Source organism: Tachyglossus aculeatus, chromosome 10 (genome assembly GCF_015852505.1).
Source record: "Tachyglossus aculeatus isolate mTacAcu1 chromosome 10, mTacAcu1.pri, whole genome shotgun sequence".
NCBI lineage: Eukaryota > Metazoa > Chordata > Mammalia > Monotremata > Tachyglossidae > Tachyglossus > Tachyglossus aculeatus.
The window spans coordinates 54,896,006-54,919,713 of NC_052075.1; the positions used below are offsets into that span (position 1 = coordinate 54,896,006).

Below are 23,708 nucleotides of genomic sequence, written 5' to 3' on the forward strand. Positions count from 1 at the left end.
TTAGAAAGGGAGAGGGCGACCCATCATGGGATGATCATTATTATTATTATCATTATTATTATTAGAAAGGGAGACAGTGACCCATCATATGGTGACCATTATTATTATTATTATTATTATTATTATTATTATTATTATTATTATTATTATTAGAAAGGGAGACGGTGACCCGTCATAGGGTGACCAAAGCAGTACTGTGTCCCTGTGCTCGGGGTCATCAGCTGCACACTTGGGGAGCGGGGCAGGAGGCCCCCCACCCCCGCCTTACCCTCCAGCTGTTCTGACCTCGGCAGGGCCTGGCTCCCCTGGGAATCAATCAGTCGCATTTATTGAGCGCTTTCTGTGTGCAGAGCACTGTACTAAGCGCTTGGGAAGTCCAAGTGGGCAACGTCTAGAGACGGTCCCTACCCAACAGCGGGCTCACAGTCTAGAAGGCGGAGACAGAGAACAAAACCTATTAACAAAATAAAATAAATAGAATAGATACGTACAAGTAAAATAAATAGAGTAATAAATCCGTACGAACATATATACAGGTGCTGTGGGGAGGGGAAGGAGGTAAGGTGGAGGGGATGGGGAGGGGGCTGAGTGTGGGAAGGCCTCCTGGAGGAGGTGAGCTCTCGGTAGGGCCTTGAAGGGAGGAAGAGAGCCAGCTTGGCAGATGGGCAGAGGGATTGGGGGCATTCCAGGCCCGGGGGAGGACGTGGGCCGGGGGTCGATGGCGGGACAGGCGAGAACGAGGTACGGGGAGGAGATTAGCGGTGGCAGAGGAGAGGAGGGTGCGGGCTGGGCTGGACAAGGACAGAAGGGAGGTGAGGTAGGAGGGGGCCAGGGGATGGACAGCCTGGAAGCCCAGGGTGAGGAGTTTCTGCCTGATGCGCAGATTGATTGGTAGCCACTGGAGATTTTTGAGGAGGGGAGTAACATGCCCAGAGCGTTTCTGGACAAGGCAAGGGGGACCCCAGAGACGCCGATGAGGTGCCCCCCACTCCGGCGATGACCCCTCCCGTCCCCAGAGGCCCAGGGGACGCCTTGCCAGCTCCTAATCGGAAGAGGCCCCTCCTCTCTTCCAGAGCCTAAGCTTTCAGAGAGCCCGGACTCCCTCCCTCTCCGAGCTGGTGGTCACCGGCCACGGCGTGGCTCCCTACTATTTATTTCATTTTGTTAGTATGTTTGGTTTTGTTCTCTGTCTCCCCCTTTTAGACTGTGAGCCCGCTGTTGGGTAGGGACTGTCCCTAGATGTTGCCAATTTGTACTTCCCAAGCGCTCAGTACAGTGCTCTGCACATAGTAAGCGCTCAATAAATACGATTGATGATGATGGGCCCTCAGGCCACGGTGGAAGGCGGCTAGGGGCGGGGGAGCAGGGGAACGGCTTTGGGAGAGGGAAGCAGAGAAGGCTTCCTGGAGGCGGGGAGCAGGGGGTGTGTTCTCAAGCCCCCCGGGCCGGCAGGCGTCCAGCCTGACCAACCCGAGGGCCGGGGGTCCCGGGCAGCGGTGACGCCCTCACCGTCCGCCATCTCTCCCTCCCGTCCCCATCCGCCCGCAGGGTCCGAATGAGCGTCTGCGGCGGCCGCTGAGCAGGGCCGCGGGGCCGGCCCGGAGGGAGGGAGGGAGGGGCGGACGGACCGAAGGACGGCCGGCTCCCTCCCCTCCCGGCCCCCCCGCACCCAAGACCAATGGACGCGTTCGCGGGCTCCAGCCTCAAGAGGAAGTTCGAGGAGGTGGACGCGGGCTCGTCTCTGTCCAACTCGGACGATGAGATCTCCAGCAGCGACAGCGCCGACAGCTGCGACAGCCTCAACCCACCCAGCACCACCGGCCTCACACGTCAGTGCCCGTCTCCCTTTCCCTCTCCCTCTCTTTTTCCCTCTCCCTCTCCCTCTCCCTTTCCCTCTCCCTTTCCCTCTCCCTTTTCCTCTCCCTTTCCCTCTCCCTCTCCCTCTCCCTCTTCTCTCCCTCTCTCTCTCCCTTTCCCTCTCCCTTTCCCTCTCCCTCTCCCTCTCCCTCTCCCTCTCCCCCGGGACCCCCAGACCCGAGGCCCCATCTCCCCCAGCCGGCACCTACTGGATTTCAGCGGCCACACGGGACCAGGCCGAGCCCACCTCACTAGCCCGGGACCTCCCCAGCCGTGCCCTCGCTCGCCTTGGCTTGGCCGGGGTTCGGGAGACGGTTCCCCCACGAGCCCCGGCTGCCCAGATGCCGGAGACCCCCGGGAGCGGGGGACTAGGATCCCTGGAGGAGAGGAGCGGGCAGGGAATTCCCTCCCAGGGAGAGGGAAAGGAACCGGGAAGCCCAAGGGAAGAGCTGGGGGGGGGCACGGGGCTAAGGGTGGTCCTCCGAGGAGAGAGGAGGATGCCGGGGGGTCGGAGGGGGCACCCGACCGGCGGTCTGACGACGTCCCCCTCCCGTCCCCCTCTCAGCCACGTCCATCCTGAAGCGCAAACAGCAGCAGCTGCGTCGGAAGAGCGTCCGCTTCGACCAGGTGACGGTGTACTACTTCGCCCGGCGCCAGGGCTTCACCAGCGTGCCCAGCCAGGGCGGCAGCTCCCTGGGCATGGCCCAGCGCCACAACTCGGTGCGCAGCTACACCCTGGGCGAGTTTGCCCAGGAGCAGGAGGTGAACCACCGCCAGGTTCTCCGCGACCACCTCAAGGAGGAGAAGCTGCACGCCAAGAAGATGAAGGTGCCGGCGGCGGCGGGGGGAGCCGGGGGTCTGCCTGCCCCGTCGCGGGGCCCGGGGAAAGCCCGGGGGCGTCCGTCCACCCCCGCTGCGGTGCCCGGGGACGGACAGGAGCCCGGAAGGTCCCTCTGAGCCCCGCTGTAGTGCCCGGGGGTGGGGGGAAGTCCGGAGAGGGGCTCGCCTGTCCTTATGATGGGGGTAAGTCTGACGGGCTGGGGGGCGTTTTGCCCTCGTGGCGATGGCTGGGGACTGGTGGAAGCCCGGAAGATCGCTGCCCTGACTGTGGTGCCAGGGGGCAGGGGAAAGCCCTGGCAGGGAAGGAGCTTACTATGTGGCAAGCGCTAGAACGAGGCATGCGGAGAGCGTGGGCCCTGGGGAAATGGAAAATGGGGATCTGCTGCATCACCTTGGGCAAGTCACTTCCGCGGCCCTCAGTCACCTCGGCCGAAAAATGGGGATTAAGGCTGCGAGACGTCGGAAAGGGCCCAACTCGATTGCCTCGTTTCCACCCGGGCTCGGCACGTAGCAAGTGCTTAACAAATGGCGGTAAAAAAAAAAGCATGTATCCCGGGGCGGGCGGCACCCGTCCTTCGGCCTCACGGTCCGCCCGGACCACAAGACGGGATGCCCCGGCGCGGAAAGAGCGGAGAGTCGGCGGGGAAGGGCCCCGAGGCTCAGAGAGGCGGTGTCCGGCCGGGTCCCCGCGGGCTGGGGGGGCGCGCCGGCCGGCCTGACGGGCGCCCGTCCCCCGTCAGCTGACCAAGAACGGGACGGTGGAGTCGGTGGAGGCCGAGGGGCTGACGCTGGACGACGTGTCGGACGAGGACCTGGACGTGGAGAGCGTGGAGGTGGACGACTACTTCTTCCTGCAGCCGCTGCCCACCAAGCGGCGCCGGGCCCTGCTGCGCGCCGCCGGCGTCCACCGCATCGACGCCGACGAGAAGCGGGAGCTGCGGGCCATCCGCCTCTCGCGGGAGGAGTGCGGCTGCGACTGCCGCCTCTACTGCGACCCCGAGGCCTGCGCCTGCAGCCAGGCCGGGATCAAGTGCCAGGTGGGCGGCGCCGCGGGGGCGGAGGGGGCACGGCGCGGAAGGGGGCCCTGATGATAAGAACGATAATGACATTTATTTAGCGCCTACTGTGTGCAAAGCGCTGGGGAGGCTACGAGGTGATCAGCTTGTCCCACGGGGGGCTCACAGTCAATCCCCATTTTCCAGATGAGGTCACTGAGGCCCAGAGCAGTGAAGTGACTTGCCCACAGTCACCCAGCTGACAACCGGGGAGCCGGGATTTGAACCCATGACCACTGACTCCAAAGCCCGGGCTCTTTCCACTGAGCCACACCGCTTCTCACGCTGATCGTACCTGTGGTGTGCTTATTATGCGCCCACCACTGTTCTGAGCAGCGGGGGGAGGTTCAGGGTTAACACCTTGGACGTGGTCCCTGTCCCGCCTAGAGTTTATGGATTAAATCCCCATTTAATGATAATAATAATAACTTATTTAGCACTTACTACGTGCAAAGCGCTGGGGAGGCTACAAGGTGATCAGGTTGTCCCACGGGGGGCTCACAGTCTTCATCCCCATTTTACAGATGAGGTAACTGAGGCCCAGAGAAGTGAAGTGACTTGCCCGCAGTCACCCAGCCAACGATCGGGGAGCCGGGATTTGAACCCATGACCACTGACTCCAAAGCCCGGGCTCTTTCCACTGAGCCACACCGCTTCTCACGCTGATTGCATCTGTGGGGCACTTACTATGCGCCCGCCACTGTTCTGAGCACTGGGGGGAGGTTCAGGGTTATCACTTTGGACGCGCGGTCCCTGTCCCTCCTAGGGTTTGTGGATTAAATCCCCATTTAATAATAATAATGATGATGATGATGATGATGATGATAAGCAGCATGGCTCAGTGGAAAGAGCCCGGGCTTTGGAGTCAGTGGTCATGGGTTCAAATCCTGGCTCCGCCACTTGTCAGCTGGGTGACTTTGGGCAAGTCACTTCACTTCTCTGGGCCTCAGTTCCCTCATCTGGAAAATGGGGATTGACTGTGAGCCCCCCGTGGGACAACCTGATCACCTTGTAATAATAATAATAATGCTGGCATTTATTAAGCGCTTAATATGTGCAAAGCACTGTTCTAAGCGCTGGGGAGGTTACAAGGTGATCAGGTTGTCCCATGGGGGGCTCACAGTCCCTTGTAGCCTCCCCAGTGCTTAGAACAGTGCTTTGCACATAGTAAGTGCTTAACAAATGCCATCATTATCTTCTAGCTTGTGAGCCCGTTGTTGGGTAGGGACCGTCTCTATATGTTGCCAATTTGTACTTCCCAAGCACTTAGTACAGTGCTCTGCACACAGTAAGTGCTCAATAAATGCGATTGAATGGATGAATGATGGCATTTATTAAGTGCTTACTCTGTGCAAAGCGCTGGGGAGGTTACAAGGTGATTAGGTTGTCCCACGGGGGGCTCCCAGTCTTCAACCCCATTTTCCAGATGAGGGAACTGAGGCCCAGAGAAGTGAAGTGACATGCCCAAGGTCACCCAGCTGACAAGCGGCGGAGGAGGGATTTGAACCCATGGCCCAGTGCAGTTCAATTCAGTCGTACTTCTCGAGCACTTTGTGTGCGCAAAGCACCGTACGGAGCGTAACAGTCAGCACATCGGCTGCCCACAAGGAGAGTGCTTTGCCCGTAGTACGCGCTCAAGAAATACGATTGAAGGAATGAACGGGTGACTCGCCCAAGGTCACGCAGCGCGGGTGTGCCGGGGGGTGGGGGGATTAGAACCCGGGTCCTCTGCCTCTTAGACCCGGGGTCCTCCCGTATCGAGCGCGGGGACTCGCGGTGCGCGCCTCACGTCCGTCCGCCCGCCCGTCCCTCCCTCGCAGGTGGATCGCATGTCGTTCCCGTGCGGCTGCTCCCGGGACGGCTGCGGGAACGCGGCCGGCCGCATCGAGTTCAACCCGCTGCGGGTGCGGACGCACTACCTGCACACCATCATGAAGCTGGAGCTGGAGAGCAAGCGGCAGGTGGGCCGGGCGCCGCCGCCGCCGCCGCCACCTCCGCCGGCCCCGGCCCCCGCCGGCCCGCCGGGCGCCGAGACACAGGACTTCCAGGAGTTCCTCGCCGAGAACGAGACGGCCGTGCTGCACCTGCAGAGCGCCGAGGAGCGCGAGCGGCTCCAGGCCGGCGACCCCGGGGCGGCCGGCCCGGCCTCCGTCTGCCTCCTGGAGGAGGAGCCCCCGTGCCCCGGCCTGGCCGCCCCCCTCCTCATCCGGGCCCGCCTCCCGCCCGGCTCCCCGCTGCTCTGCTTCGCCGCCGAGGGGCCGCCCGCCGGGCCCGCGGACCCCGCGCACCCCGCGCTGGGGGGCGGCGGGGGCCCCGTGCTCTACTACCAGCTGGAGCCGCGGCCGGCCGGGGACGGGGCCCCGGACAAGGGGCTGGGCGTCTTCGCCCTCCCCGTGCCCGAGGGGGCGGCCGGCCCGGAGACTCCGCCGCCCGCCGAGGCCGAGGCGGGCGGCCCTCGCCCGCCCTGGGCCCCGGGCCCGGACAGCGCCGGGGGCGGCCCCCGCGAGGAGCCCCCGCTCCACCCCACGCTGGCCGTCTGACCCCGCCCCGCGATCTCTATTTATTCCCACGTCTGACGGAAGGCAGGGCCCCAGCGCCGCCCGGATGGACCACCTGCCCGGGCGGGGTGCCGTCCCCGGTCGGACGGCCCCGGCCCGGAGCGAGGAGGGGCCGTGCCCTCCCGCCGCCTCGGTCTCCGGACGTCATGCGGGTGATGCCCGGCTCCCGTGTGGTCACTTGTCCTCACGTTACGCGGAGGGAGGGGGCCTCCGGCCCCCGCCCCTCTCTCTGCCGGGGCCGGGGGGCCCTCTCCGCTCCCCACGGGTGCCCCCCGGCACAGCCGTCTGCCGCCGCGCCAGCGGGTCCCGGCTCAGGCCGCGTGCAATCCTTTCCCCGAGCACTTTGTGACTGCCACCGTGAAGGGCGGGCCCGCTCGGGCCCTCTGGCCCCTGGGGCTCCCGGGCGGAGCAGAGCCGTCTTTCCCCTCAACGCGGCCCCTTGCCCTCCTAAGGCGGTGGCCCGCCGGAGTAGAGGAGGGGTCGTCCTCGTCCCTATGAGGGGTGCCGTCCGAGGGGCCCGGCCTCCCCCAAACCCCCCGCGCTTCTGCTGTGAACGTCTCTGGGGGGACGGCGACGGGGACGGGGGCGGCGGCCGAGACCCCCACACCCCGTCGACCGTATTCTCAATGTGAATCCAAAGCTTGTCTGGTTCGCCTCAATTCCATCCACGCGTCCTCTCCAGGGTTTTGGGTTTTTTTGGGGTTTTTTTTTTTTGGCCTTTTCGGTTCACTACATTGTGATAACGCTGTATTTAAAGAAAATATTTAAATGTCAAATTAAAACACGTGCTCCGAGCGCGGGGCCTGCCGGTGGTCTGCGCCGCAGCACGGAGGGGGAAGGGGCGGAGTGCAGTCTGGTTGGGGGGGGGCGGCGGGCTCCCGCCGCTTCGGCCAGGCAGCCCACCGGGCTGACCCGCCTCCCCGGGCGGGCCCGAGGGTCGTGCGTCCCGTTGGCGTGGTGACGTCAACCGTGCCAGGCCTCTGTGGGGGTGGGGCCGCGTCTTCCCGGGAGGGCGAGGGGGGTCCCGGACCCCCCTCCGGTGACCCGTCGGGGGTCCGACCCCGCTCAGCGCTTCGTCCCCGGGTAGTTGGTGGCGAGCAGGACTAGGCTGTGCAGCAGGAGGGACAGCTCCTCCTCTGAAACGGGAAGCGCCGCCCGCGTCGGCCAGGGCACCGAGGGCCGGAGAGCCGGGGAACGGCCTCCCTGCCTCCCCTTCCCACCACGCTCTGCCCCCAGGACCGGGACGGGGGAGGGATGGACAAACCCGGCGAGCGGGAGCAGGGAGGGGCGGCCCCCAGGAAAGACCGCGTGGCCCCGGCCGGCCCCGGGGGAAGCCCCACGTTGGCTCGGGGCCTCTAGCTGATTTACGGTCATTGGGTGACCAAAACTGCAAGAGGAGGATGGAGGAAGAAGAGGAGGGGGCAGGAGGAGGAAGAGGAGCTCCTTGTGGACAGGGAGTCTACCAACTGTTGTGTTATCCTCCCCCAAGCGCTCAGTAAAGTGCTCGGCACACAGTAAGCTCTCAAAAACTACCATTGATTGATGGATGGGTGGACAGAGGTGGTGGGAGGAGCTCCTTGTGGAAAGGGAGTCTACCAACTGTTGAAGTATCCTCTCCTAAGCGCTCAGTAAAGTGCTGGGCACACAGTAAGCTCTTAAAAAATAACATTAATTGATGGATGGGTGGACAGAGGTGGTGGGAGGAGAAAGAGGAGCTCCTTGTGGACAGGGAGTCTACCAACTGTTGTATTATCCTCCCCTAAGTGCTTAGTAAAGTGCTAGGCACACAGTAAGCTCTCAAAAACTACCATTGATTGATGGATGGGTGGACAGAGGTGGTGGGAGGAGCTCCTTGTGGACATGGAGTCTTCCAACTGTTGTATTATCCTCTCCCAAGCGCTCAGTAAAGTGCTTGGCACACAGTAAGCTCTCAGAAAATACCATTGATTGATGGATGGGTGGACAGAGGGGGTGGGAGGAGCTCCTTGTGGACGGGGAGTCTACCAACCATTGTATTATCCTCTCCCAAGTGCTCAGTAAAGTGCTCGGCACACAGTAAGCTCTTGAAAAATACCATTGATTGATGGATGGGTGGACAGAGGGGGTGGGAAGAGAAAGAGGAGCTCCTTGTGGACGGGGAGTCTACCAACCGTTGTATTATCCTCCCCCAAGCGCTCAGTAAAGTGCTCGGCACACAGTAAGCTCTCAAAAAATACCATTGATTGATGGATGGGTGGACAGAGGTGGTGGGAGGAGCTCCTTGTGGAAAGGGAGTCTACCAACTGTTGAATTATCCTCCCCGAAGCGCTCAGTAAAGTGCTGGGCACACAGTAAGCTCTCAGAAAATACCATTGATTGATGGATGGGTGGACAGAGGGGGTGGGAGGAGCTCCTTGTGGACGGGGAGTCTACCAACCATTGTATTATCCTCTCCCAAGTGCTCAGTAAAGTGCTCGGCACACAGTAAGCTCTCGAAAAATACCATTGATTGATGGATGGGTGGACAGAGGTGGTGGGAGGAGAAAGAGAAGCTCCTTGTGGACAGGGAGTCTGCCAACTGTTGTATTATCCTCTCCCAAGCGCTCAGTAAAGTGCTCGGCACACAGTAAGCTCTTAAAAAATAACATTAATTGATGGATGGGTGGACAGAGGTGGTGGGAGGAGATAGAGGAGCTCCTGGGCGGGGAACGTATCTACCAACTCTGTTAAATGGCGCTTAGTACAGTGCTGTGCACCCAGGAGGCTCTCAAACGCCGCTGACTGATTGCTGGAGGAGGCGGCGGGGTCCGGCAGGCTGACCTTTCAGGTTGCAGGAGAGCTTGAGCCACTCCCCCAGCCAGTCCCGACACTGGGCTTCCCCGAGGTGTGTGGAGTCCAGGCCGCGGGTGTAGCACGCCTGGACACAAGGGAGGAGAAGAGGGTCAGTGAGAATAATAATAATAACAATAATACTAATAATGGCATTTATTAAGCGCTTACTATGTGCAATGCACTGTTCTAAGCGCTGGGGAGGTTACAAGGTGATCAGGTTGTCCCACGTGGGGCTCACAGTCTTAATCCCCATTTTATAGATGAGGGAACTGAGGCCCAGAGAAGTGAAGCAACTTGCCCAAAGTCACACAGCTGACAATTGCCAGAGCCGGGATTCGAACCCATGACCTCTGACTCTAAAGCCCGGGCTCTTTCCACTGAGCCTCGCGTTCATTCAATCGTATTTATTGAGCGCGTACTGTGTGCAGAGCACTGGACTAAGCGCTTGGGAAGTCCAAGTTGGCAACGCATAGAGACGGTCCCTACCCAACAGTGGGCTCACAGTCTAGAAGGGGGAGACAGAACAAAACAAAACATATTAACAAAACAAAATAAATAGAATAAATATGTACAAATAAAATAAATAGAGTAATAAATACATACAAGCATATATACATATATACAGGTGCTGTGGGGAGGGGAAGGAGGTGAGGCGGGGGGGTAAATATGTAATATATATATATATATATATATTTACAGGTGCTGTGGGGAGGGGAGGTGAGGCGGGGGGATAAATATGTAATAAATATATATATATATATATATACAGGTGCTGTGGGGAGGGGAAGGAGGTGAGGTGGGGGGATAAATATGTAATATATATATATACAGGTGCTGTGGGGAGGGGAAGGAGGTGAGGCGGGGGGATAAATATGTAATATATATATATATATATATATATATATATATACAGGTGCTGTGGGGAGGGGAGGTGAGGCGGGGGGATAAATATGTAATAAATATATATATATATATACAGGTGCTGTGGGGAGGGGAAGGAGGTGAGGTGGGGGGATAAATATGTAATATATATATATATACAGGTGCTGTGGGGAGGGGAAGGAGGTGAGGCGGGGGGATAAATATGTAATATTTATTATAATACTTATAATGTAATATTTATATATATTTATTTATATATATATATATACACAGGTGCTGTGGGGAGGGGAAGGAGGTGAGGCAGGGGGATAAATATGTTCTCTCTATATATATAGAACATATTTATCCCCCTGCCTCATATATGTATATATATATATATATATATATATATACATATACATACATACATATATATACATATATATATATACATACAGGTGTCAGGGGACGCCTGGGTTCTTCCGGGCTGAAGGGAGCACGGAGAGCTGGGGGGTCACTCAAGAGTCGGGGCAACCCAAAGGGCAGCCTAGGGAGAGTACACGATTGAATTCCAACTTAATAATGATGGCATCTATTAAGCGCTTACTACGTGCAAAGCACTGTTCTAAGCGCTGGGGAGGTTACAAGGAGATCAGGTTGTCCCACGGGGGGCTCACAGTCTTCATCCCCATTTTCCAGAGTCACACGGCTTGCCCAAAGTCACCCAGCTGACAGTCGGGGGAGCCGGGTTTCGGACCCCTGACCCCCGACTCCAAAGCCCGGCCTCTTTCGGCGGGGCCTAGTGGACGGAGCCCGGGCCTGGGTTCTAATCCCAGCTCCGCCACTCGTCCGCTCCGTGACCTCGGGCCAGTCGCTTCACTTGTCTGTGCCTCAGTTCCCTCCTCTGGAAGATGAAGACTGGGAGTCCTGTGTGGGTCAGGGACTGCGCCCAACCTGATTATCTTGTATCTACCCCAGCACTTAGAGCAGTGGCTGGGACATAATAAGCGCTTAAATCATCATCAATCGTATTTATTGAGCGCTTACAATGTGCAGAGCACTGTACTAAGCGCTTAAATAACAACAAAAAAACGCACAAAAAGACTTCCTTCACCTTGGCAGGAGATCCAGTGTGTACTTGTGCTTTCTTCTACCCTCTTTCTTCTTTGGTCCCAGTCCCTTGTCCGGGACTGGGGTCCACCCCACCCCGCCGAGGGTCCCGGGAGACGTCGTGGGGACGGGGAACTCACCGACTTGACTTCGTGGACGGTCAGCTGGCCAGGCCCCAGCCTGACCAGGGCGCGGTCCAGGTGGAGGAGCTCGACCGTGTGGCTCTTCAAGCGGCGTCTCAGGACGGGGGCGGGCAGATACGGGGTCAGGAACAGCCCTCGGCTCAAGGCTCTCTGGGACGGGCGCAGGGAGTCAGCGGAGCGGAAGCTTTCGGGACGGACGCGGGCCCGAGACGCTTCCTGGGCGGGAGGGCGGGGGTCCGAGACGGAGGAGGAGGACAGGCGGGGCACTCACCAGGTGGGCGGCGGGGAGCCTGCGGAGGCCCAGGGGTCGGTCTGTGAAACAGTCTCGCACGGCGAGGAGCTGGGCCACTTTGGGGTGGTCTCCGGCCTGCAGCTGATGGGGCAAACGGGCGGCCCTCAGGGGTCCCGACTGGCCCCCTTCCCACCCGCCCCCGCCCACCACCCCACACGGAGCCGGGCCGGGCGGGTGGTCGGTGCCGGGCTCCGCGTGCCCCCGTCTCCGCCCCTCGGCCCCCCGCGAGGGGAGGGAAGCGCCAGCCGTCGGCGTCCGGCCGTTACCCGGGCGCAGAGCCGCTGCAGGTGGCGGCGGGCGGCGGGGCCGGCGGCCCGGTCCAGCCCGCTGAGGACCAGCGGGTGCGCCCGGCGCCGGACGGCGTGGTACACGTCCAGGAATTCCGCCCGCTGGGCCGGCGTCCAGAAGTGCCGGATCAGCAGCTGCCGGGGGAACAGGTACCTGGGCCGGGGGTCGCGCCGGGCGCTTCCCGGCCCTCCCTTTCCCACCCCGGGGGGCCGCCGGTGGCATCACTCACATGAGCAGGAACACCAGGTAGTTGGCAAACGGCGGGATGGACAGGATGCCCAGCAAGAGACACTTCATCACGTCTCGGCGGAACTGGCCGGGGACGATAGGCGGTGAGCCCCGCCTCGGCCCGGGCGCCGGGCGAGAGGCAGGACGGGGGGGCGGCCTCCCTGCCTCCCCGGGGCTGCCAGTCCAAAACGGGAGACTTGGCAAGCGGGCCCGCGGGCTGCCCCGGCTGCCCGGGGTCGGGGGGCAGAGAGGGAGGGACCGCCCCCGTCCTCCAGCGGCCTTCGGTTCATTTGGGGCGACAGGTAATCGATCAATGCCTTCGGTTCATTTGGGGCGACAGATAATCGATCAATGCCTTCGGTTCATTTGGGGCGACAGATGATTTCTAGACCGTGAGCCCGCTGTCGGGTAGGGACCGTCTCTATATGTTGCCGATCAATGCCTTCGGTTCATTTGGGGCGATAGATAATCGATCAATGCCTTCGGTTCATTTGGGGCGACAGATGATTTCTAGACCGTGAGCCCGCTGTCGGGTAGGGACCGTCTCTATATGTTGCCAACTTGGACTTCCCAAGCACTTAGTACAATGCTCGGCACGCAGTAAGCGCTCAATAAATACGATTGATTGATTGTAACCTCCCCAGCACTTAGAGCGGTGCTTTGCACATAGTAAGCGCTTAATAAATGCCTTTATTATTATCATTATTAGGAGGCCAGCAAACAATGCCCAGTAGGAACGGCGAGCCCGTGAGTGAGCCTTTTAGACTGTGAGCCCACTGTTGGGTAGGGACCATCTCTATATGTTGCCAACTTGGACTTCCCAAGCGCTTAGTACAATGCTCGGCACGCAGTGAGCGCTCAATAAATACGATTGATTGACTGATTGTAACCTCCCCAGCACTTACAGCAGTGCTTTGCACATAGTAAGCGCTTAATAAATGCCTTTATTATTATTATTAGGAGGCCAGCAAACAATGCCCAGTAGGAACGGCGAGCCCGTGAGTGAGCCTTTTAGACTGTGAGCCCACTGTTGGGTAGGGACCGTCTCTCTATGTTGCCAACTTGGACGTCCCAAGCGCTTAGTCCAGTGCTCTGCCCGCAGTAAGCGCTCAATAAATACGATCGATTGATTGATTGAGCAGGGTGCGGGGCTGGCACGGGGTGGGGGGGAGCGATCTGCGGCCAGAAAGCGACCCAGGCCGCCCCCGGCTTCGGCTCTGCTGCTCCAAGTTGAGAGTGGTGGGGTGCTGGGGGGGGTTTTGGGGAGCGCCCGGCCCCCCGCCCACCCCACCGCGGACCCCCGGGGTACCTGGCGGAGGTGCTCCATGTCTCTGTAGGGGAGCTGCTGCCGGCTGAGCCCCTGGTCCAGCCTCCTGAGCCGGATGCGGCGGGCCTCCTGGGCGTCCGCCACCAGCCCCCGAAACCCTGTCGCCGGGCGGGGACCGGGGTCACGGGGGGCCGCCGGGCCCGGCCCCCCGGGGTCAGTGGGACTCCGCCATTCGCAATGACGGCATTTATTAAGCCCTTACTCTGTGCAAAGCACTGTTCTAAGCTCTGGGGAGGTTACAAGGTGATCATCATCATCAATCGTACTTATTGAGCGCTTACTATGTGCAGAGCACTGTACTAAGCGCTTGGGAAGTACAAATTGGCAACATCTGGAGACAGCCCCTACCCAACAGCGGGCTCACAGTCTAAAAGGGGGAGACAGAGAACAAAACCAAACATACTAACAAAATAAAATAAATAGATATGTACAAATAAAATAAATAAATAGAGTAAAAAAAAAATATGTACAAACATATACATATATACAGGTGCTGTGGTTAGACTGTGAGCCCACTATTGGGTAGGGACCGTCCCTCTATGTTGCCAACTTGGACTTCCCAAGCGCTTAGTCCAGTGCTCTGCACACAGTAAGCGCTCAATAAATACGATTGATGAGGATGATCAGGTTGTCCCACGGGGGGCTCACACTTTTAATCCCCATTTGACAGATGAGGTCACTGAGGCCCAGAGAAGTGACCCACCCAAAGTCACACAGCTGGCAATTGGGATTTGAACCCATGACCTCTGACTCCAAAGCCCGGGCTCTTTTCCACTGAGCCACGCTGCTTCCTCTTCATTCATTCAATTGTATTTAGTGAGTGCTCACCGTGTGCAGAGCACCGTACTAAGCGCTTGGGAAGTCCAAGTTGGCAACATAGAGAGACGGTCCCGACCCAACAGTGGGCTCACAGTCTGGAAGGGGGAGACAGACGACAGAGAAGCAGCGTGGCTCTGTGGAAAGAGCCCGGGCTTTGGAGTCGGAGGTCATGGGTTCAAATCCCAGCTCCGCCAATCATCAGCTGTGGGACTTTGGGCAAGTCACTTCACTTCTCTGGGCCTCAGTTACTTCGTCTGCAAAATGGGGGATGAAAATAGTGAGCCCCCTGAGGGATGATCTGATCACCTTGTAACTCTCCAGTGCTTAGAACAGTGCTTTGTGCATAGTAAGCGCTTAATAAAAATGCCATTATTATTATTATGGGTTCAAATCCCCACTCTGCCAATCATCAGCTGTGGGACTTTGGGCAAGTCACTTCACCTCTCTGGGCCTCAGTTCCCTCATCTGCAAAATGGGGGATGAAGACTGTGAGCCCCCCATGGGACCATCTGATCACCTTGTAACTCCCCAGCGCTTAGAACAGTGCTTTGCACATAGTAAACGCTTAATAAAAATGCCATTACTATTATTATTATTATGGGTTCAAATCCCCGCTCTGCCAATCATCAGCTGGGTGACTTTGGGCAAGTCACTTCACTTCTCTGGGCCTCAGTCCCCTCATCTGCAAAATGGGGGATGAAGACTGTGAGCCCCCCGGTTGCAACCTCCCCAGCGCTTAGAACAGTGCTTTGCACATAGTAAGCGCTGAATAAAAATGCCATTACTATTATTATTATTATGGGTTCAAATCCCCGCTCTGCCAATCATCAGCTGTGTGACTTTGGGCAAGTCACTTCACTTCTCTGGGCCTCAGTCCCCTCATCTGCAAAATGGGGGATGAAGACTGCGAGCCCCCCGGTTGCAACCTCCTCAGCGCTTAGAACAGTGCTTTGCACATAGTAAGCGCTGAATGAAAATGCCATTAGTATTATTATTAGGGGTTCAAATCCCCGCTCTGCCAATCATCAGCTGGGTGACTTTGGGCAAGTCACCTCACTTCTCTGGGCCTCAGTTCCCTCATCTGCAAGATGGGGGGTGAAGACTGTGAGCCCCCCGTGGGACCATCTGATCACCTTGTGACTCCCCAGCGCTTAGAACAGTGCTTTGCACATAGTAAGCGCTTTATACATGCTATTATTATTATTATTATGACCCTCTAGGCCGCGTTTTGGGAAGGAACTGAGGGAGACTCGTGCCCCCTCGCCCCGGGGGGCCCAGCGGCCGCCCGTCCCGTCCCCCGCCGGGGTTACCTTTGAAGAAGGTGGTGTACAGGACGTAGAACCCGGGAAAACGACGCTCCAGGAACCGGTGGTATTGCTCGTTGACCATCTTGGCTCCGGCCCGGACGGAGGCCCAGAGGCCCCGACCGCTGGCCCGGGGGGACACGTGGAGCCCGCGGGGCCTGCAGGGGGGTGGACGGACACGCCTTGGCCAACGGGGGTCCCGCCGCCCGTGGCCCGCGGAGTGGGGGACGGACGGACGGACGGGACCCCGGGATGGAGGGTGGGATCCGGGAAGCCGGGAAGGGGTCAGATTTGGGAAGGAGCCCTGTGAGTAGGGGGCCAGGAAAGCCAAGGGAGGGGACAACGTGGGAGGATTAGGGAGACCCGGTGACGGGGGGACGCGCGCTGACTGGGCGGGAGTTGTCAGTCGTCAATCAATCAATCAATCAATCAATCACCCCACTAGCTGCTGAGCACCTAGTAAGTGGTTGAGGAAGCACAGCGGAAGCGAGGAGCCTGGCCTGGTGGAAACGGCCCAGGACCCGGGAACCGGAAGGCCCGGGGCTCTAATCCCGGCTCCGCCACTTGCCTGCTGTGTGACCTTGGGCAAGTCCCTTCACTTCTCTGGGCCTCAGTTTCCTCATCTGGAAAATGGGGATTCGAGTCCTCCTCAGACTGCGCGCCCCGGGTGGGACGGGTAGGGTGTCCGAAGCGGCGTGGCTCGGTAGGAAAGAGCCCGGGCTTTGGAGTCAGGGGTCGCGGGGTCCACTGAGGCGGCCAGCCTCTGCCGCCTCGCTCTCGCCCGTCCCGCCGTCGACCGCCGGCCCCCGTCCTCCCCCTGGCCCGGGACGCCCTCCCTCCAAACATCCGCCCGCTGTTGGGTAGGGACCGTCTCTATATGTTGCCAACTTGGACTTCCCAAGCGCTTAGTACAGTGCTCTGCACACAGTAAGCGCTCAATAAATACGATTGATGATGATGATGATCCGCCAAGCTCGCTCTCTTCCTCCCTTCAAAGCCCTACTGGGAGCTCACCTCCTCCAGGAGGCCTTCCCACGCTGAGCCCCCCTTTTCCTCTGCCCCTACTCCCTCTCTCTGCTCTACCCCCTTCCCCTCTCCACAGCACTGGTGTATATTTGTAATCAATCAATCAATCGTATTTATTGAGCGCTTACTTTGTGCAGAGCACTGTACTAAGCGCGTATACATATTTATTATTCTATTAATTTTATTAATGATGCATATGTAGCTCTAATCCTATTTATTCTGACGGTATTGACAGCTATCTACTCATTTTGTTGTCTGTCTCCCCCCTTCTAGACTGTGAACCCGTTGTTGGGTAGGGGCCGTCTCTAGATGTTGCCCACTTGGACTTCCCAAGCGCTTAGTACAGTGCTCTGCACACAGTAAGCGCTCAATACATGCGACTGAATGAATAAATGTCTACCTCAGCGCTTAGAACAGCGCTTGGCACATAGAGAAGCATCTTGGCTCAGTGGAAAGAGCACGGGCTTGGGGGGTCAGAGGTCATGTCTCCCCCTTCTAGACTGGGAGCCCGTTGGTGGGTAGGGACTGTCTCTGCTGTCGACTTGTAATAATAATAATAATAATAATGGCATTTATTAGGCGCTTACTATGTGCAAAGCACTGTTCTAAGCGCTGGGGAGGTTGCAAAGTGATGAGGTTTGTCCCACGTGGGGCTCACAGTCTTCATCCCCATTTGACAGATGAGGGAACTGAGGCCCAGAGAAGTGAAGTGACTTTCCCCAAGTCACCCAGCTGACAAGTGGCGGAGCCGGGATTTGAACCCCTGACCTCGGACTCCAAAGCCCGGGCTCTTTCCACTGAGCCACGCTGCTTCGTGGCTTGTACTTGTGTGGCTCAGTGGAAAGAGCCTGGGCTTGGGAGTCAGAGATCATGGGTTCGAATCTCTGCTCTGCCCCTTGTCAGCTGGGTGACCTTGGGCAAGCTACTTAACTTCTCTGTGCCTCAGTTCCCTCATCTGTAAAAAATGGGGATGAAGACTTTGAGCCCCCCGTGGGGCAACCAGAAGCAGCGTGGCTCAGTGGAAACAGCACGGGCTTTGGAGTCAGAGCTCAGTGGGTTTAAATCCCGACTCCGCCACGTCTGCTGTGTGACCTTGGGCAAGTCACTTAACTTCTCTGAGCCTCCATGACCTCCTCTGTAAAATGGGGATGAAGACTGTGAGCCCCACATGGGACAACTTGATCACCTTGTATCCCCCCCAGCGCTTAGAACAGCACTCTGGACATAGTAAGCGCTTAACAAATGCCATTATTATTATTATTAAGACTGTGAGCCCCACGTGGGACAACTTGATCACCTTGCATCCCCCCCAGCGCTTAGAACAGCGCTCTGCACATAGTAAGCGCTTAACAAATGCCATTATTATTATCATCCCCCCAGCGCTTAGAACAGTGCTCGGCACATAGTAAGCGCTTAACAAATGCCATCATTATTATGATTATCCCCCCAGCGCTTAGAACAGTGCTTGGCACATAGTAAGCGCTTAACAAATGCCATCATTATTATGATTATTATCATCCCCCCATGGCTTAGAACAGCGCTCAGCACATAGTAAGCGCTTAACAAATGCCATCATTATTATGATTATTATCATCCCCCCATGGCTTAGAACAGCGCTCGGCACATAGTAAGCGCTTAACAAATGCCATTATTATGATGATTATTATCATCCCCTCAGTGCTTAGAACAGTGCTCGGCACATAGTAAGCGCTTAACAAATGCCATCATTATTATGATTATCCCCCCAGCGCTTAGAACAGTGCTTGGCACATAGTAAGCGCTTAACAAATGCCATCATTATTATGATTATTATCATCCCCCCATGGCTTAGAACAGCGCTCAGCACATAGTAAGCGCTTAACAAATGCCATCATTATTATGATTATCCCCCCAGCGCTTAGAACAGTGCTCGGCACATAGTAAGCGCTTAACAAATGCCATCATTATTATGATTATTATCATCCCCTCAGTGCTTAGTCCACACTGAGTGCTCAGTCAATACGACTGAATGAATGAATACGACTGAATGAATGAGTGAATGAATGCCACTGTTGTCACGGAGGGGAGAAGGGCCGGGACGATTCAATGAATGAATACGACTGAATGAATGAAGACGAATGAATGAATGGATGAATGAATGCCACTGTTGTCATGGAGGGGAGAAGGGCCGGTATGACTGAATGAATGAATGCGATTGAATGAATGAATGAAGACGAATGAATTAATGAATGCCACTGTTGTCAAGGAGGGGAGAAGGGTCAGTACGATTGAATGAATGGAGACGATTGAATGAATGAATGCCACTGTTGTCACGGAGGGGAGAAGGGCCGGTACGATTGAATGAATGAATGAATGCGAATGAATGAAAGAAGACGACTGACTGACTGACTGAATGAATGTCATCGTCACGGAGGAGAGAAGGGCCGATACGATTGAATGAATGAATACGACTGAATGAATGAATGAATACGACTGAATAAATGAATGCGATTGAATGAATGAATGAAGACGAATGAATTAATGAATGCCACTGTTGTCAAGGAGGGGAGAAGGGTCAGTACGATTGAATGAATGAAGACGATTGAATGAATGAATGCCACTGTTGTCACGGAGGGGAGAAGGGCCGGTGCGATTGAATGAATGAATGAATGCGAATGAATGAAAGACGACGACTGACTGACTGAATGAATGTCATCGTCACGGAGGAGAGAAGGGCCGATACGATTGAATGAATGAATACGACTGAATGAATGAATGAATACGACTGAATAAATGAATGCGATTGAATGAATGAATGAAGACGAATGAATTAATGAATGCCACTGTTGTCAAGGAGGGGAGAAGGGTCAGTACGATTGAATGAATGAAGACGATTGAATGAATGAATGCCACTGTTGTCACGGAGGGGAGAAGGGCCGGTGCGATTGAATGAATGAATGAATGCGAATGAATGAAAGACGACGACTGACTGACTGAATGAATGTCATCGTCACGGAGGAGAGAAGGGCCGATACGATTGAATGAATGAATACGACTGAATGAATGAATGAATACGACTGAATAAATGAATGCGATTGAATGAATGAATAAATGAATGAAGACGACTGACTGACTGAATGAACGCCACTGCTGTCACGGAGGAGAGAAGGGCCGGTGCGATTGAATGAATGAATACGACTGAGTGAATGAATGAATGTGAATGAATGAATGAATGCCACTGCTGTCACGGAGGGGAGAAGGGAGGGGGGAGGGGAGGAGTCGCGACACAAGCCCCCGCCCCCCGCCATATCGGCTCACCTAAGGACTTCCGGGGTCACGGCCGGGGTCAGGGCGGGGGCGGGGCCGAGCCCCAGCCCCGGCCCCGGCCCCAGCCGGCTCCAGCAGCCCCGGCCCAGCGCCATCTTCACCCCGCCGGGGCAAAGGGCGAGCCGGCCTCCCAAGGCGCATGCGCGCCCCGGGTCCCCGGAAGTGCGTCACGCCCCTCCCGCCTCCGAAACCGGAAGTGCCCGGCCCGACTTCCGGTGACCCGCGCGTGCGCGGCGGGGACCGGCCGCTGCTCTTCCGCATTTCTAATCACCCACCTTCATTCCATCGTATTGATTGAGCGCTTACTGTGCGCAGAGCACACGGGAAGGACAAGTTGGCAACATCTAGCGACGGTCCCTCACCATAATGATGGCATTTATTCACCGCTCACTGTGTGCCAAGCACTGTTCTAAGCGCTAGTGACGTTCCAAGGTGATCAGGCTGTCCCATGGCGGGGCTCACAGTCCTCATCCCCATTTTCCAGGCGAGGTCACTGAGGCCCACGGATACTAATAATGATGGCATTTAGTTATGTGCCAAGCACTGTTCTAAGCGCTGGGGAGGTTACAAGGTGATCGGGTTGTCCCCCGGGGGGCTCACAGTCTTCATCCCCATTTTATAGATGAGGTCACTGAGGCACAGATAATATAATAATAATAATGGCATTTATTAAGCGCTTACTATATGCCAAGCACTGTTCTAAGGGCTGGGGAGGTTACAAGGTGATCGGGTTGTCCCACGAGGGGCTCTCGGTCTTCATCCCCACTTTACAGATGAGGGAACTGAGGCACAGATAATAATAATGGCATTTATTAAGCGCTTACTATGTGCAAAGCACTGTTCTAAGCGCTAGGGAGGTTACAAGGTGATCGGGTTGTCCCACGGGGGGCTCACAGTCTTCATCCCCATTTTACAGATGAGGTCACTGAGGCCGACAGGTAATAATAATAATGATGGCATTTATTAAGCGCTTACTATGTGCCAAGCACTGTTCTAAGCGCTAGGGAGGTTACAAGGTGATCGGGTTGTCCCTCGGGGGGCTCACGGTCTTCATCCCCATTTTACAGATGAGGGAACTGAGGCACAGATAATATAATAATAATAATAGCATTTATTAAGTGCTTACTATGTGTAAGGCACTGTTCTAAGAGCTAGGGAGGATACAAGGTGATCAGGTTGTCCCATGTGGGGCTCACAGTCTTAATCCCCATTTTACAGATGAGGTCACTGAGGCCCAGAGAAGTGAAGCGACTTGCCCAAAATCACCCAGCTGACAGTTGGCAGAGTGGACATTTGAACCCATGACCTCGAACTCCAAAGCCCGGGCTCTTTCCACTGAGCCACGCTGCTTCTCTATTTACTATTCTATTTATTTTATTTTGTTAGTATGTTTGGTTTTGTTCTCTGTCTCCCCCTTCTAGACTGTGAGCCCACTGTTGGGTAGGAACCATCTCTATGAGTTGCCAACTTGTACTTCCCAAGCGCTTAGTACAGTGCTCTGCACACAGTAAGCGCTCAATAAATACAATTGAATGAATGAATGAATGAATGAATGAATGCTTCCAACATGGCACCCGCTCGACCACCGGGCGGCGGCGCCCTCTGGCGGCAGAGGGTGGAGATTGAGCCTCGGCCAGGCGGCAGCGCGCCCTCTTGTGGTAATAATAATAATGATGATATTTGTTAATAATAATAATAATAATAATGGCATTTGTTAAGCGCTTACTATGTGCAAAGCACTGTTCTAAGCGCTGGGGGGGATACAGTGTGATCAAGTTGTCCCACGTGGGGCTCACAGTCTTAATCCCCATTTTTACAGATGAGGTAACTGAGGCTCAGAGAAGTGAGACTTGCCCAAGGTCACACAGCAGACTTGTGGTGGAGCCGGGATTCGAACCCATGACCTCTGACTCCAAAGCCCGGGCTCTTCCCACTGAGCCTCGCTGCCCTCCCGCTTGTTAAGCGCTTACTGTGTGCCAAGCACCGTTCTAAGCGCTGGGGAGGTTATAAGGTGATCAGGTTGTCCCACGTGGGGCTCACAGTCTTAACCCCATTTTACAGATGAGGTCACTGAGGCACAGAGAATAATAATAATAATAATAATAATGGCATTTATTAAGCGCTTACTGGGTGCCAAGCACCGTTCTAAGCGCTGGGGAGGTTACAAGGTGATCAGGTTGCCCCACGGGGGGCTCACAGTCTTCATCCCCATTTTACAGATGAGGTCACTGAGGCCGACAGGTAATAATAATAATGATGGCATTTATTAAGCGCTTACTATGTGCCAAGCACTGTTCTAAGCGCTAGGGAGGTTACAAGGTGATCGGGTTGTCCCCCGGGGGGCTCACGGTCTTCATCCCCAGTTTACAGATGAGGTCACTGAGGCACAGATAATATAATAATAATAATAGCATTTATTAAGTGCTTACTATGTGCAAGGCACTGTTCTAAGAGCTAGGGAGGATACAAGGTGATCAGGTTGTCCCATGTGGGGCTCACAGTCTTAATCCCCATTTTACAGATGAGGTCACTGAGGCCCAGAGAAGTGAAGCGACTTGCCCAAAATCACCCAGCTGACAGTTGGCAGAGTGGAGATTTGAACCCATGACCTCGGACTCCAAAGCCCGGGCTCTTTCCACTGAGCCTGGCTGCTTCTCTATTTACTATTCTATTTCTTTTATTTTGTTAATATGTTTTGTTTTGTCGTCTGTCTCCCCCTTCTAGACTGTGAGCCCACTGTTGGGTAGGAACCGTCTCTATGAGTTGCCAACTTGTACTTCCCAAGCGCTTAGTACAGTGCTCTGCACACAGTAAGCGCTCAATAAATACAATTGAATGAATGAATGAATGAATGAATGAATGAATGAATGAATGCTTCCAACATGGCGCCCGCTCGACCAGCCGGGAGGTGGCGCCCTCTGGCGGCAGAGGGTGGAGATTGAGCCTCGACCAGGCGGCAGCGCGCCCTCTTGTGGTAATAATAATAATGATGATATTTGTTAATAATAATAATAATAATGGCATTTGTTAAGCGCTTACTATGTGCAAAGCACTGTTCTAAGCGCTTGGGGGATACAGTGTGATCAAGTTGTCCCACGTGGGGCTCACAGTCTTAATCCCCATTTTTACAGATGAGGTAACTGAGGCTCAGAGAAGTGAAGTGACTTGCCCAAGGTCACACAGCAGACTTGTGGTGGAGCCGGGATTCGAACCCATGACCTCTGACTCCAAAGCCCGTGCTCTTTCCACTGAGCCACGCTGCCCTCCCGCTTGTTAAGCGCTTACTATGTGCCAAGCACCGTTCTAAGCGCTGGGGAGGTTATAAGGTGATCAGGTTGTCCCATGTGGGGCTCACAGTCTTAACCCCCATTTTACAGATGAGGTCACTGAGGCACAGAGAATAATAATAATAATAATAATAATAATAATTATGGCATTTATTAAGCGCTTACTATGTACCAAGCACCGTTCTAAACGCCGGGGAGTTTACAAGGTGATCAGGTTGCCCCACGGGGGGCTCACAGTCTTCATCCCCATTTTACAGATGAGGTCACTGAGGCCCAGAGAAGTGAAGTGACTTGCCCAAAGTCACACAGCTGACAGTTGGCAGAGCTGGGATTTGAACCCATGACCTCTGACTCCAAAGCCCATGCTCTTTCCAGTGAGCCACGCTGCTTCTCCATAATAATGATAAGGGCATTAATTAAGCGCTTACTATGTGCCAAGCACCGTTCTAAGCGCTAGGGAGGTTACAATAATAATAATAATAATAATAATGGTGGCATTATTAAGCGCTTACTACATGCCAAGCGCCATTCTAAGCGCTGGGGAGGTTACAATAATAATAATAATAATAATAATAATAATAATAACATTTATTAAG

The 23,708-nt window shown here is 55.8% G+C and overlaps 2 protein-coding genes across 4 annotated transcripts; one reads left to right on the forward strand and one right to left on the reverse strand.

Moving 5' to 3' along the window:
- The first annotated feature begins 1,664 nt into the window (after positions 1-1,664).
- CSRNP2 (cysteine and serine rich nuclear protein 2) lies at positions 1,665-7,105 on the forward strand. The gene is made up of 4 exons (XM_038752859.1): positions 1,665-1,829; positions 2,423-2,685; positions 3,438-3,734; positions 5,573-7,105. The coding sequence occupies exons 1-4, from the start codon at positions 1,679-1,681 to the stop codon at positions 6,290-6,292; spliced, it is 1,431 nt and encodes a 476-aa protein (XP_038608787.1). The 5' UTR covers positions 1,665-1,678; the 3' UTR covers positions 6,293-7,105.
- LETMD1 (LETM1 domain containing 1) lies at positions 7,050-19,860 on the reverse strand. Of its 3 annotated transcripts, XM_038752860.1 has the most exons (9): positions 19,817-19,860; positions 15,500-15,651; positions 13,353-13,468; positions 12,045-12,218; positions 11,794-11,968; positions 11,507-11,608; positions 11,233-11,385; positions 9,110-9,206; positions 7,050-7,446 (listed from the first exon to the last, which is right to left on the reverse strand). In XM_038752860.1, the coding sequence occupies exons 2-9, from the start codon at positions 15,576-15,578 to the stop codon at positions 7,062-7,064; spliced, it is 1,281 nt and encodes a 426-aa protein (XP_038608788.1). In that variant the 5' UTR covers positions 15,579-15,651; positions 19,817-19,860; the 3' UTR covers positions 7,050-7,061. The 3 variants fall into 3 exon arrangements, with proteins under 3 accessions (XP_038608788.1, XP_038608790.1, XP_038608789.1); XM_038752862.1 differs by lacking the exons at positions 13,353-13,468; positions 19,817-19,860 and adding an exon at positions 16,062-16,311 and having other exon boundaries at positions 7,288-7,446; positions 12,045-12,127; XM_038752861.1 differs by lacking the exons at positions 13,353-13,468; positions 15,500-15,651; positions 19,817-19,860 and having other exon boundaries at positions 7,288-7,446; positions 12,045-12,191.
- Between the last annotated feature and the right edge of the window lie 3,848 nt (positions 19,861-23,708).